The 15,419-nt window shown below is 44.7% G+C and overlaps 1 protein-coding gene across 1 annotated transcript in view; it reads right to left on the reverse strand.

The window, feature by feature from the left end:
• Positions 1 to 352: 352 nt before the first annotated feature.
• Positions 353 to 15,419, reverse strand: part of ptgfrnb (prostaglandin F2 receptor inhibitor b) — a 34,803-nt gene continuing 19,736 nt past the window's right edge. Inside the window, exons 11-15 of the mRNA XM_076095180.1 lie at positions 14,600 to 14,719; positions 4,016 to 4,202; positions 3,789 to 3,907; positions 3,642 to 3,692; positions 353 to 2,968 (exon numbers count right to left, since the gene is read on the reverse strand). Of these exons, the coding sequence (XP_075951295.1) occupies positions 2,856 to 2,968; positions 3,642 to 3,692; positions 3,789 to 3,907; positions 4,016 to 4,202; positions 14,600 to 14,719 (590 nt within the window). The 3' untranslated portion in view covers positions 353 to 2,855. The remainder of the gene's footprint in view (positions 2,969 to 3,641; positions 3,693 to 3,788; positions 3,908 to 4,015; positions 4,203 to 14,599; positions 14,720 to 15,419) is intronic.

Raw genomic sequence — 15,419 nt, forward strand, 5'->3', positions numbered from 1 at the left:
TTGGTTTAAAACGTAAAATGATTCTGCAGTGATAGCACCTCCTGCATTTAATTAACCAGCGGCCTTCACTAAAGCCCCTTTCCCACTGGACAAAACACCCACTAACACCCACTAACACCTGACTTGCGTCTTCAGTGGTAAAGGTTAAAATCTGCATTCATTCCTGGACAAATGTCTCTGCAGTAGTGGTATATATTTATCAAGTACAGCTCCGATCGGCAGTGACGGAAACAGTTTTTCTACCGTCTCTAAATCTCTGCTGCAAGTATTTTTTAAGATTTTTTAAGATCGGTACAATATCAACGTCTCATCGTCATAAAAACACAATTAAATCAGAACCAGTGAATTCATACATCTTACAAATCTATTTATTAAAAAAAAAAAAAACCAACAACATGATTCATCATACTGGTTGCGACAAAATGCCAAAATAAAAAGGACACTGGAGGAAGCTTGCCGTGGCATGTTCAGTGGTATCGATGCTACGCGTGCGTCGTTTCCTGTTAAGAGCATTTGGTACGGAGCCCTGTCGTTCACCCGCGTGCTCCTGCACGGTGAACGTGTGTTCATGATGGTGCCGAAATCCATCTGGAATACTGTGGAGTGGGTTTTATGGAGACGTATTGGAAGTTTCTGAAGCAACCGTCACCATCAATCAAGTCAAAACACACACAACGATATTTCTACGAGTGGCTTTTGCTTTAGTTATAGCAGGATGGCCACGTGTTAGCCGATGGTGTTACATTAACATCAGTCAGAGATCTTGATGGATTCGGGCCTTGTGTTCTGATTGGATAATAAGTTAAAGTTCTAAGGAGGAGACATCGTTCGTTTGTAACATCCGATCAGAAAACACCCGTTTTATGTCCCGAGTGCAGCTTTACGCGCGCTGTGACCTGACTACAGCCTGATATTGCTCATGAAGTTCGGATCGCTGCTTAAAATGCCTAAAAACTAAAAAAAAGAAAAAAAAAAACGCCAAACAAAAAGGCCTCTTCTTGCCCAGTCAGGGGAAGGAGGAAACGCAGCCTGGCACATCGTCTCACAAACAGGTCTGTGTGGATCCCGCTGGGTTTGGACAGAAACTTGTTGGTGGAACTGTGAGAGTGCGTTCACACAGCAGCCAACGTGACACAACGATTCATCCATTTGCTGTAGAAACACCACAGAAACTCAAAAAGATGTCTGCTGGAACGTGTCGGGTGCAAAAAGCTTCTTTCACAAATCAGCTGGTGATGTTTTTGTTCTACAGCTGTGAGTCGAGACCAAACATCTTGCGTGTTGGATCGCTTTCTGGTTAAGTTTCTTGCTAGTTTGAGGAACAGTCTGATATTTCTTGAGAACTGCTTGTTTGCCAGCGAGAGCCTCGCGAAACCAAAAAGTGACAACAGAAGGATTTACCAAGAAAAACTCATCGAAGTCATGTTTAAAAGAACAGTTCAACGTTTTGGTAAATAAGCTTATTTGCTTCCTGTTTTAGAGTTAGATAAGAAGATCAATCTCATGTCTGTGCGTCTAGTCAGAACATGGTTAGCTTAGCATAACGACTGGAAGAGGAGAGTTCTTATTCACTTTTAACAGAGCTAGGCTAGCTGTTTCCCCCCCCACTTCCAGTCGTTATGCTAAGCTAGGCTAACCACATCCTGACTGGAGCTTCATACTTTTATGCACAGACTTGTTATTGATACAGATCGTCTCATCTTGGCACATAAACCCATTTGCCAAAACGTTTAAAAACTGAGAAACATGCATGATTTTCCTGTTAAAACGTGGAAGTCATGTCGCTCACAGGTTTAAAAATCGGGATGTTAATGTCAGAAAAACGTGACCCGGGAAAAAGGCTTGTGTTGCTCATGATGTCATCATAAAACAGTACATGCAACTCTTTGTCTCACATACTGTAGCACATCACTCACACACACACGAGACTCTGGTAAAACAACAGCAGGATACATTTCTGAATATCTAGAAAAGAAGAGTGCTTGCTGTCACCACTTTGAGTGGCTGTTCAAGTGTCGATACCAACCAAGCACACCTCGGTTAGTTCAAACATTGGCACCACGTAGAGTATATCTCACACACAAACACACTGACTGCATATCTCCTTGTAAAGCTTAGAAATGTCATTTTAAAATCTCTTAATTTGCAAAAAACTAGAGCTGAGAATAAATCTGGTCCTTTAGGTAAAGGAGGGAATACTCTGGGGTGGTCGTGCGATACCACTTTTCGTTTTCTGGGACTTCAGCGGCCCGTATGAACGCGGCGTTCACTCCACGACAGAGATAAGGCTCAGGCTGCTGATTCAACGGGGAGACGTTGGCGGTGCAGATGCACGCCTCTCCAACCCCGAACCCAAACCCCCTTTGAATTTTCCGTGCTTCCTGAAACAACGAAAACTCAGCGGGGTTACGCTGGTGTGCCCTTCATCTGGTTGTTCTTTGCAGGAAGCGCTTGGCATCGGAAGAAAACAAAAAGTAGTCCATCCATGTGTTATCCCTAGTGGTTACAGAGGCAGCAGATCTGTTTAGTGGTCCTTTATTCCCAAGCGGCAGTGATGTCTCAGAAGCCTCCTGTTCCTCAAAAATTTAACTCCTCGGAGTGTCCTGTAGTGCTATGGTTTTAGTTATTATTTCAATGGATCTTCATAGAAATTGAAGTCCCATTGGTGCTTGTAAAAAAATCCCCTGCTCCTCCACTGCAGAGCTGAGGAAACCCTGCGTTTTTTTTTTTTATTCCCAACATCCGTCGCACGGAAACAACTGGGTGTCCCAGAAATCGTCTATGGGCGTGTGTCTGCCGTGTGCCTGGTGTTTCCTGTGAGCGCTGCAGTGGGTGGGTGCGGGGGAAAGTGTTTGTCAGTCCATCTCCAGGTCCATCAGTTTGTTGCGCGAGCGCGGAGTGTGGGTGGTGTTGCGGCAGCAGCACTGGGCGCAAACCAGACCCAGGACCAGAGAGAAGATGCCCACACCTGGGGGACACGGGACAAGGTTAACAACGGAGGGGACACCATGTTACCTACACCACTAGTTCCTCTACTGATGCTACTGCTCATCTGTAACCTTTCAATAATGTGTTTACTTCTTCTACTGCTATTACCATATGCATTACCCATCCGCCCAGTCAAGACATAGTTACAGCTGCTACAACTTCCCCCACACGGTAAAGGTGGCACTAGAATCGATATTAGAGGCCATTACAGCACCGGAACGACTCCGACATCAACTACAGCTGCCTCTAAGACCGTCCTTATGAATAGCAACTGGGGACGTCCCCAGCGCTTTTACACTGCCAGTTAAGGCATCTTTTATTGATTGTTATTGGCTATTTTAAGCCGAAACAAATTCAGGTTCTTGTCTTATTTAGTTCCACTGTGCACCGGCAGTGCCAGCTGTCAGACATGTGTCCTAAATAAGCGTGACCACTGCACCGTCAGCTCGTCTATCAGCGTCAGTGAGCCAAGTGAACAAAAAAAAACAAACATTTTACACATCTTCTGTGACATTTTGCTGTTGGCTGGAAGCTGCATTTAAACTTTTCGGTCGTCTAACTCGACATTTCGTTGAGCAGAACAGCGACAAACCGGATGTTGGTGGGTTCAGTAGTGCCAATAAGAAAAGAAACATGAAACGCAGGATGGTTACCTATTGAGGCTGCGACTCCGTATAAGAGAGGCAGCTTCAGGGACTCCCACACTGCAGAGGGACAGAGAAATAATGTGTTGTTTAATAGGAGCAGATAACGTAACAACTGATATTAGTTCTGTTGTAAAAACGAGTCCTTTATCTCACCGGCGAACCGGACTGTAAGGAAGACTCGAGATGACGTCAGCTCTCCGGCTTGAGTCCAGGCTCCCGTGGAGGCTGACAGGTACCAGGGCGTGGCGACGCAGTGATACTCCCCACTGTCACTGGAGACCACAGACACACACACACACACACACACACACACACACAGTAAGAGCTCTGCGGCATGTTCGCCGCCGACCCGCCGCCCATTTACCCACGAGCACACTCACCTGTCCTGAGTGCCGTGGATGTTCAACGTGTAGGTGTGCGTGTCTTTGCGCTCCGCCGAAACGTCGCTGGACGAGTTGCGAGTGTCTTTCCTCACAACGCCGAAGCGGTCGACGCTGGCCAGCTGGGTCGTCGTCTCTCCGCCGCGCAGCCTGGTGAAAAACCAACGCACCTCGTACGCCAGGTCGTCTGAGAGAGAGAGAGAGGAAGAGGAAGAGGGGTTCAAGTGAAGCTGTGATGCGTGTTGCATGTGTGTTTTCAACCAATTTCCAAAGCTTAAAAGTGATTAAAAACATATCATTATGAAGTAAATATTGATTTAATGTGACAGCTATGGAGCACCATCAGCGTTTAGATTGGCCATTGCGCAAACATTTGCATAAAGCTTAGTGGTCGTGTCGGTGGCAGCGAGGGAGAGACGCCGAGCTGTTGGCAGAAGAGAATAAGTCGCTAAATTTGACGCTAGCAGTAGGAAAAAAGGGAAAGCGATTGTGTTGTGTTTGCAACAATAATAGCACTTATAAAACTACTCCAGCTCAAAGCTAGGAGTGGATTAAGACGTCACATTCAGCTCAGAGCATCAGCACCATCACGAAGGACAACCGCCTCGGTTAAAAAGCGAACATTAAAAGACACATTTCCCCTTTTAATGTTGCATGACATCACTTCCTTAATGCAATGCAGGGTAAACCACCGGGCGGTTAGTCATGGAGAGGAGGGCAGCTTCATTTGACGGAGCAGTTGGAGAGAGAGAGGCACGACTGGTGAAAGGGTTGTGATAACTTTTTTTAAATTTTATTTATTTTTTTATAAATCGGTTGGACTTTTCAGTTGCTCCCACAGGTGCAGGATGACATCACCGCTGAAGAGGCAAAAAGTCTTTAAGTCACGAAGCTAACATTTACTTTAGCCTGCAGTTAGTGTTGTTTCACACAGAATGATTTGTGCTGCATTGTGACGTTTAATGCGACTCTACCTCCAGTATTTACGGAGACGCGTTGCTGCGCTTATTACGACACGGAGAGAGCGTTATCTTTGGATGTTCAGTACAATGCAGCCCCAATTCCTCTATGATGGCTATGATGATAACACACACACACACACGCCAACTGCTGTTCCTTCTCCAATCGAAGAAGATAAAAAAAAAAAAGATGGACATGTGACAGATAAAGGAGGATAGTGATGACAAAAGAAAGAAAACAGGGACAAGGGGGAAATTGTGATAATAGATGTAATCTTTGGAAAGGGGGTGAGCGAGCTAATTATTTCCAAGAGCAAGACGTGTAGAGAGAGAGCGAGAGCGAGAGCGAGAGAGAGAGCAGGAGAGACAGACAGAGAAGCACAAACTAGTCATTAGTCTGTCAGGGAGAGAGGGACTATTAGCACTGTACCTCCCACACACACACACACACACACACACACACACACACAAAACCCCATGCAGCCTGAGTCATCCTCTGACATTTACGAGACAAATAGAGGATACAGATGAAAAAAATTATAATAAAGAGAACGACAAGGCGGAGAAAAAAAAAAGACAAACGATGATGAAAAACAATTATGGCAAAAAAAAAAAAAAAAAAAAAGACAGGAAAGAATGAGAGATGGAGACATGAGGAAGAAGAGAGTATAATGAAGAGGGGAGCGGAGTGAACTCACCCACAGCAGAGTAATGAATCACATCTCAATTCCTCTCTTCCCTAATGGTTTTAATATTCAAGTGCTACATCATTAAAAACCAGTAGTAGCACGAGCAGCAGCGGCAGCAATAACGCCGGCCTTGGTTTTACTTCAGTGTCCCGTGGTCTCTTTATATTGATCTTTATCGGGAAACTTTGTCCAGACTCGAGAGACGGATATCCTCCGGCCTGCTGGCCACGCTTTCATTACGCCAAACCCCACGACTGGTAGGTTGTCACTCAAAATGTTCATTTTAGCACATTATTTCCTTATTATGTACAATGTAATATGTCCATTTAGTAAATAAAATATGATGTTATTGATAGTATTGCATGCTGCATGATTTATTATGAATGCTGCATTGTTTCTAAAGACTGGAGCTGCAAGCATCAATCGATTGGTCGACGGAAAATTAATCTAGAATTAAACATTGTGTTGTAAACACACGATAAAAGGAACCGACTTCCTGCTTCTGCTTTGACTACTACTGCGTGCAAAGTGTTCCTGTGCATTGAGGGATTATGAGCGAACATTTGAGGTGCTCTCACTGTCAGTTTCACCTCTAAATAAAGCAGATTATCTTCAACCGTTGGCTTGTTTACAACCTGTTCTCGTAGCAGTGCCACGCTCACAGTTATCATAACCGATAGAGCATAAATTTGACGTTTTTCCATTGTTGGTAACTTTGCATTTTCATTTTATTTGTTTACAAGCAGGTAAAAATAACTCCTTATTGTGAGCGCAACACATTTCAATATATTTACTTCTGATGTCAGGATGTATGACAACTGTTTTAATGCCTTATATAATCACTGTGACTCTATTCTTATATAATCACATCATTTAAAATCTGCCGAGCTGACAGTCAAAGAGAGATGCGCTTCTCCGACGTTCCGATAACACCAGGTTAGTGTCTGACATCGCCGTTAATGATTAAAGACGCGTTTTGCATAATTCTGCAGGACTGACGCATGAACTCCGGCTGCTTGTTTCGGAGACGACACCCATATTTTTCGAGGAACGGAGCTATAATTAGACAGCCTCTGCTTTCTCACAGTTAGCTTCCACCCTTTACTTTCTTTGTTCTTGACGGCGGAGAGGACGCAGACCGAGGATGACGGAAGGGGATTTGAAAATACTTAGTGACTGAGGAGGATTATTTTGTTTATCGCGGAGCCAGAAATCAACAGCAAAGGGGCCCTCAGCAGTGCCAGCACATCTTTGGAGAGCTCGTAGTATCGGCAGAGACACCCCTGCCCCCCCCTCTTCATGGGAAGTGCTGCTAGAGGAGTATCTGATCCCCCACCAGCAGGCTGACAAACAGCCTCTTGCCCACAGCTGTTCCTCTGCTCAACGCAGACCATACGGACCTCATCCCCCCCTCCTCTATATGAACTCTCTGACTCCTCGATAAGCCGGCTATTTCCACAATTCATGTGCATGCAAACAGAATATTTACAAATGGCCCCTCGCCTGTCCCCGGTGGAGACGGAGCCTGCTGGTCCTGGCCTCAGTGCGAGGGGGTCCGTCGAGACCGGTCTTGAAACACGGACCCCTTCAGCCGAGGTCAGACGGCATGCCGAGCTAAAAAAATCCAACAGAGCTTGCGAGAGGCTCGTGCGGTGTGTGAGGATAAACAAAGCTGGAGGAGGATGAAGATACATCAGAAAAAATATCGATAATATCACCAGACTTCTAGACTACGTTTGGTGAAACGGCACACAGCGATGGTGACGTTCAATGAGTAGGAACACTGTCAAAAGTTTTTGGTGGGCGTAATAAGCCGAGCAGTCGCACGTTCACAACTTTGTTAGCTTCATTACTAGTTGCACTGTTTGAGCTTCAATAAGCAGGGAGGGAGGAAGACCCTGGTGGTCGGACGGCTGAGGCGGAGCTACAGTACATCTCTAATAGAATATCTGGCTCCTGTCTGGGCTAATAAAACTAAAATGGCTGTCTGTGGAAATGAAGACAGTCTGATTGGATTTCTCTGGATTAATCCCTGGAGGAGAGTCCAGGACTTACAACTGCCTGAAACACACACACACACACACACACACACACACACACACACACACACACACAAGACTGACAATTACCAGCAGCGCTTCTAATGAAACTGTGTGTGTTCTCTGCTCCATAAAGCAGGACAACCCTGGTAGAGTGGAATACTAAACACTATAAAAACACTATTTAGCCTCACAGAAACAAAGTCGCTGGGAAGCAAAGTCCCCGTCTGACTCGCTGAATGCTTAATAAGACCTCCAGCAAACGAGTGAAAATTTCATGTGATATTCGCCGTGTTTAATGCAGACGCATTCTGAATACACAACGTGAATTTGCGGGTTTGCATTCGTTCAAATGTTGTTTCCGTCTTTCCCGGTGTGGAATTAACAGATCTATCTCTAATATCTATGAATTAAAAACTACAGCAACACCATCTTTAACTTGTAAGCCTTTAAATAAACATATATTCTCCGATTTTGGTTTTAATTCTCAGCAATTCATCGACTCTTCTTAATGTAATGATTACTCCTGATTTACTTCTTTTTTTTGGCTCACACAAGCACAGAACACAAGCATTTGACTAGAAAACAAGTCAAATACATTTCTAACGCACAAGGTTTCAAACTGCAAGTGAAGATGTACATATTAGTAAACATCTAACTTCCATCTCTTTGTGATATCCGGTACAAAAGCAGCTTAAGTCAAATACAAACTGCTGTTTATATTTGGCACCTAAATCAATCGACGCCTGTCCTCGGACCTTGTGACACACGTGTGGTTTCTCCTGTTGAATGTCCCCATTGACTTCCACTGTAAACCTAAACAGAAGAAAACTTTTCGTAAAAAAAACCTGCGGAAATCGGCCATTTTGGAGGATTCCTTTAAAGCTGCATGTTCGCTCCCATTCCCGTTTAACTGGAAGACCTAATGGAGTGAAAATTATGGCACCGCTCTGCTGTTTAGCTCAACATTTTCAATTTGTGTTTTACCGTCCTTTCCTCTCCCAGCTCTCTCTTTTATGTTTGGATCGCCACCATTTGCTCTACTTTTTTTCTTTTCTTTTTTTTTTAAACCATAAACGTCCAGAGTGAGACGGCGTTTGATGTTTTTCAGTCGAGACTCTTCTTTCGCTTCTGCCGAGCAGCTGAAAAGAAGTGGTAGTTTTGATTCCTTGCACTCATGTAGAGGCCACTGAACACTAGAAAGACACTTTTTGACAGCAGATGAATAGATAGTGAGAGAATGGAACCAAAACGTAAATAGCATGAAAGCTAGTTTGCACCGAGAGCTTTTGCATTCATGACAAAAGAGGCCTCATCTGCATTTCTAACCATTCACAACTCAACTCCCAGCATTATTAAAGCTGCTTTATAGACTGGGGACACTGGTGGCTCCAACTGGAACCATTTTAAAATAAGTTCACCAGAAACAGTTAATGGAGTGAGAATCATTACGTCTTTCTGCTCTCATCCCCTCACCAGTGTCCATCCTCTCCGTTCAACAGCTCTTCCCATTCTTCCTCGTCGGCTCTCTTTAGGAAACTTTGCATGCTGTTTCCGAGCCACTCTTCCTCCATTTGCTGCCTCCTCCATTCACTCTCTTCCACTCTCGCTCACTTTAACAATCTGTTTAGCTCCCTCCACTTCTCCTCTATTCACTCCCACCTTCTCTCCATCTCGCTGCCTTTTCTTCCTCTACCTCGTTCCGTCTCCCCAGCCGGCTAACGGAGCGTGAGATTGGCTAATTAACGGCTGCCTGTCGGCCCTGCAAAGACAGCTGGGTAATTTGGTGCGAGTAGAGAGGGAGTGAGGGAGGAGAGGAGGACATGAGGAGTAGAGGAGCCAAAAGAGGAGAGAAGGATGTGTCATTAAACTTACCACAGTTATTTTTAAATATGGTTCAGGTTGCCAGGTGCTTGGCAAAAATCCCTTCACTAGAACTGGTTCTGCACTCATTAAAATGCATGGGTGCTAATTGCAGCCATTACTGAACGACGTACTTGCAGGTGAGAAAGCGTGCCTGAAAGAAACAGCGAGGATTGAACAAGGTCCATATAAAAAAAAAAAATGACGTTCAGCTTCAAGCCGATCAGGTACAGCAGCGATATCGTTCCTTTGGAGTCGTGTTTGTGGTCACCTGACCTGCAGTGACTCTTTAGGTGCTCCACTGTGTCCACCAGCTAGTCGCTAACTTCATCCATCTGCTGTTAGATGCTGGGCAGGTAGCGTACAGTCGGTTTAGAAGAGCCCCTTGTACTGAACACATCTGCCTGCTGCAGCTGGAAACAACGCCGAGAGCAAGTGAAATGTGCCGTAACACCAGAACAACGAGCTACAAGGAGCTAAAGCGTTCCTCAGAGCTGAGGGGAATGGCAGAGTTGGGTCTCTAGCACACATTCGATAACAGAAAACTAGCGATCGGTGCAGCTGTAAGGCTCAGCTTGATTTTGATCGGCAGCAACACGTGTTGCTCTGCAAGAAAACGTCAGACTTTTATAAGTCAGTCAATTAAGTCATTAAATATTGATGAAATGGTAATCACTTTGATCAGGTTTGCAATTATCCCTTAAGTAGAGCTGCAATGATTAATTGAAGTATTTTTTGATGATCAATCTGTTGGAGTATTTATTTAAGAAAAGAAAACATTCACAATTCCAGCTTCCTAAAAGTGAATATTTTCTGGTTTCTTTACTTCTCTATGACATTAAACTGAATATCTCAGGTTTCTAACGTGTGCACATGTGTGTTCATTTAGAGATGCTTTCCAAGTACATATATAACAAACATTACATCGTTACATAAGAGCACACTGATACAGAATAGTTTTAAAACAGAAAGTTTAAGATTACAGATTGTCATTTGTGAACACAGGTTTAGTTTACTTGATTAATCCCTTAAAACAACTAAATCTAAATTAAATCATGGCGAGTGACTCTGTGCCTTATTTTCCTGGCATAAAGGGAGTGTCTGTGTGTGAACCAGTGAAGTACAAAGCTTTATTTTCTCCAAGGAGGATCAGAGGAGTTTGCAGTTATTCTAACAAAAGAATTCTCAGCAGAAAGAGAAAAAAAAAAACCCGGCAATATGCAGAAGAAACCCAAACTGTCACGGCTTCAGTGCTTCAAAACAGTAGGGAAAAATATCTCTTATGTCTCTTATGTCTTATGTCATCTCACTACCACTGATTTCAAAGTATGCAGCATCTCACAAGCGCACGCTGCCACGACATGCCAGTCATTCCGCCGGTGATGGATGCCGTGTGTCCGCACGCTGCAGCACGCCGAGAGAACACGTCACGGCGAAACGACACGGGGTCAAAGAGACAGAAGGAGCCAGACGAGCACAAAGCATGCCGATACAGTATCGATGGCTGTAGAAACTGAGGAGGGAATCAGCTCAAACCTGACAACAACAAAGACGGCAGTGATCACAAACTGGGGAAGCAGTCCTCACTAAGTGAGATGGATTTGACATCGTTACGCACGTTCAATTCTGCTCTCAAATCTCCAGACAGGAAGTGATGAAAGAAGCGACTGAAGTCGGAAAGTGAATAGCAAGCCACTGATCATGTCTGGAGCTCTCTCAGGCAAAAACACCGCGCCGGATTACCTACTAGCTACAGTCTGGAGGTGTCAATGAGTGAAACTGATGAGTGCAGCTTAACGTAAACAAGTTTAAAAGTCTGAAACTACAGTCTCGCAGAGCTACAATCTTCATTACAGCCAGCAATACGCAAATGCTGAAACAAACAATAAACTGATGATTTAACCCGCTGGCAGGTTTTTAAAAAAAACACGTTTTCTGTTATATATTTATTTCCAAAAGGTCCTTGAAAGAATCATGTGTGACAATGATGATTGACTCGCCAGAGACCAACAGAAACGTTGAAGAGCAGGCGGTTTACACGACACAGAAAGGACAAGAGAGTAGTTGAGTAGTAGAGGTTGTAAAAATGAAAGCAGTTCAAGATGTGTGGCATGTGGATTAACCCGATGACCCAAAGTCCAGCCGCTCTATCTGCAGGCCTCGCTGCTAGAGAGGAGGGACTGGAAGTGGTACACAGGTGAGTCTCTCTAATCCGGGTTCATGTAAGGTCTCAAACACACACACACACACACACACACAGAGTGTCGTATTTTCCTGAGAGTAGTCAACAGCTTCGATAATAAAGGTAAATGGACTGCATTTATATGGCGCCGTTCTACCTTACAGGACAAAGCGCTTTACAACTTGCTTCTCACACACACACACACAAAACCTGCCAGCCTTGTGATTAAAGGACGACCCGCTCTAGCCCCTGAGCCACAGATCATAAATAAGAGGCGGCACAGTGAATATGATCACTAACGGATGAAGAAATAACGAGGGACATTTCGTGTGCGAGTGTGTCTCACTGTGCCCATCATAAAAACAAGCTCCAACAGGAGAGCTGTTCTCAGCCATCCCTATGGAATGCGTGTCACTCACTCTCACACACACACACACACACACACACCCACCCTTCTGAGTAAAAGCCTGAAGTTCCCTTCCCATCTTATTGTGTCAGAACAATGAGCTGTAAAAGGTGAGCTGGTAACTAATCAACCAATCATTTGCTAAACCACACACACACGCGCTATGACACAGCTCATATTACTCAACTGGAACTGCTGTATCGACCTGGAATCCAAACACCAGTACACCGTCACACCCTTAAGAAATATCATTTTGGTGTACGTGCATGTGACTAAGAACACCTGAGGAAGTGGAGGTTAGGCCGTCCAAAACTGAGCGGCACGCCTTTGTGGACAAATCTCACTCGATACCAGTTGGCTAATTGGTCCCATGACTTAACGTTTCACGTGTGTCTGGTTCACACTCGTGACACCGCCAGTTGCTTTCTCTGCCCCGAGTTACCCGGCCGGTCTGAGACACTCAGTCACTAAAGGGCTTCATAATTCTGTCGGTACTGGAAGCAAAAGTTATGGAAGTAATATGTAGTGTAAGATAAAAACTATCAAAAACACATCAATGTTCCTTGATCACTGAGAACACGAGCACTGTAGTTTATGTTGATCCCACACACACACACCATTCCTGCTGCTGGAAACACTCACTAAAGCACCAAATGTGTATTAATCCACAGCTGAAAATAGTCCCCGACAAAATGCACATCGGTTGGATGCGGTTTACCGTGAGGAAACAGCCTAATAAAGAGGCTAAAATGATGGAACTACATGCTTTTAAAAAGGGTCACGTCACCCAAAATACACACCTGCTAGTGTCTCTGGCCTTGCATTTAGTGTCAATGCTTCTGCGGATGGTTTTATACATCTGTTTGAAAGAAATTCAGAACACAATGTGCCTGTTCTGAAGCACCGGCCTCACTGGGGACACTTTAAAGAGACTTTCTTCAAAGGTAGTCCCGATGACAACTGTTCACAGTGAGATCTATGCAACCAGGACACTTTTGTCCGTAAAGAAGCTTTGCTACTTCTTCCTTTCCAGAAAATACAGAACCTCTATGCATCCTACACCAGTCCTCTCCTCCCTCCTCCCTTCCTTCCCATAGCGAACACGTCCATGCGTAACTTCCCTATCGGCTGTGATGCTGAGGGGGAATTTCTTCCCATGGTGCAGCTTTCTGCGAGAGCTCGCTCCGCCGCCACCCTCCCACCAATCCCTGCAGCGCTCCACTGCTGCGAAACAACACTTGTGTATGTATGGGCATACATTGCATGCATGCTGCACATACGTTCCTGTGAGGACGCAGGTGCAAAGAAACACATATGTTCAAGCACGAGAGGAAGCTGTATTCCGCTCCGTTAGTGTTTGCAAAATAATTTCCAAACACACACACACAAGAGGTCTGCAACGTGTTTAACCTGCTCACTGCGAGGACGTTTTATATAGAAAACATGTTGGGCCGTAAAGAAAGATACAGAGAGGAGGAGGCGTGGGAGGGATGGTGACAGATGGGCGGGGGGGAGGTGGTGAGCCGCGCATGACGTCATGTGATAAGTTAAAGGGTACGGAGTGATGAGGAAGAGGAGGGAGGACAGGAGACGGATGGATGTTGAGAGGGAGGGAGGAAAGGAGGCGGTGGGACAGAAGAAGAAATAGTTGTGGGTTGCACTGCAGATGGTTAGTTTGTTAAGAAGGGAAAGAGCGATGGAGGCTTCTTCACAAATAATACATCAAATCAGCCGAGTACATTTATTATATTTGTACTATTTTGATGTACTTTACTTGAATATCACCATTCTTATTCAGTACTGTGAGCATCACAGCGCTGTGCTTTACACTGTTTTCTTCGTCTAGTCTCGTTCGCAATGCGGGACATGAGGCGTAGAGTCAAAAAAACATTCATCTGCACCTTTATTCCTGCTCACAATCATATATAACGTGTTAAGAAATATATGCATGGGAATATATGTGTACGGGAACTGACAAAACACTTAAAAATTGAGTTTTATTGCGGTGCAGTTAACAATTTTGAGTTAGACTTGAGCCCTGTCCAAAATTCATTTATAATTGCGTTCTGATGTGACACCATGTTGTTTCTCTCATAAGCGAACAGCAAAGACAGAATGTTATTACTGTCTACAGCACAAGAAGTAACCAGACACACAAGTGGAAGAATTTAGAGGGCTGTGTTTATGCATGTTTATGTGTGTGTGTGTGTGTGTGTGTGTGTGTTAATAAGAGCGAGAGTCGGTGAGCGTCTTTTTCATCTTTACAACCAATTGAAATGCAGGAGGCACACCATTCTTATTAGCGGTGCTGTTGACAGGTTGGCAGGTGAAGAACGCACACAAAGAGTGTGTGCGAGTGTTTCTTAAAATACTCAGGAGAAAGAACAAAACACAGAAACAGTAGCTGATAGTGATTCATGAGTGTGTGTGTGTGTGTGTGTTCTACCTGTTTGTGCGCCAGTCTTCGGGGACGATCCAGAGACGCTGAGCGAACACTCCATCTTGGCCGTCTCCCACGGATAGACGACGGTGGTGTCCGATCGGAGGGTGACGGTGAAGGACGGGCCTGCAACACCAAAACACATCGGCTCGAATAAGACGGCAAACATCAGAGGAGCTCAACTCGGATCACGAGGATTCATTTAGACTGTTTTTCATCCTACAGATACTAGAACTCATTTCAGGTCCCTGAGGAACGACGGTGGCTGTGAGATTACGGGGAGAAAATGGTGCAGATATTTTGGATTATTAGAATATGAAAAGCTCTGGCACAAGCACACAAGCGTTCTCCGGTTGTTTGGTCTTTCCTAAAAGGACATAACTGCCGGCTTAGCGTTTGAGTGCCGTGTTTACCGGCCTGTGAAACATCAACCGTGACGCACAAATTCATTCATGTTCAAGTGTGAAAGCTACAGTCACGTTGTGGTTTTTCACCGCGTGGACACTCAAGTCGTCTCTGCTAACACTTCGGATCGTCGTTGTGACAGTTTTCCCCGAGAGTGCTGCATTACTCCGCTGTCATGTGTGAACAACCTACTGTATAATACATGCACAAACACCATGTGGAGGGATATAAAACAGATTCCCTGGATGTTGGCACTGGTGAGCTGTAAGTGAGACTTAAATCCAACAGGAGCAGCCTCAAAATGATCTACACAAGCATGGTAGTGAGATATTATATGTATTCATTATTCCTTCTTTATCAGCAGCATATTTAGCAGCTCATTTATGTCTGAGGGAACCGGCAACAACATTTAGTTTCATGG

The sequence above is a fragment of the Anarhichas minor genome, unplaced genomic scaffold, assembly GCF_050575085.1.
Source record: "Anarhichas minor isolate MPS153535 unplaced genomic scaffold, ASM5057508v1 ptg000018l, whole genome shotgun sequence".
In the NCBI taxonomy this organism is placed as follows: Eukaryota; Metazoa; Chordata; class Actinopteri; order Perciformes; family Anarhichadidae; genus Anarhichas; species Anarhichas minor.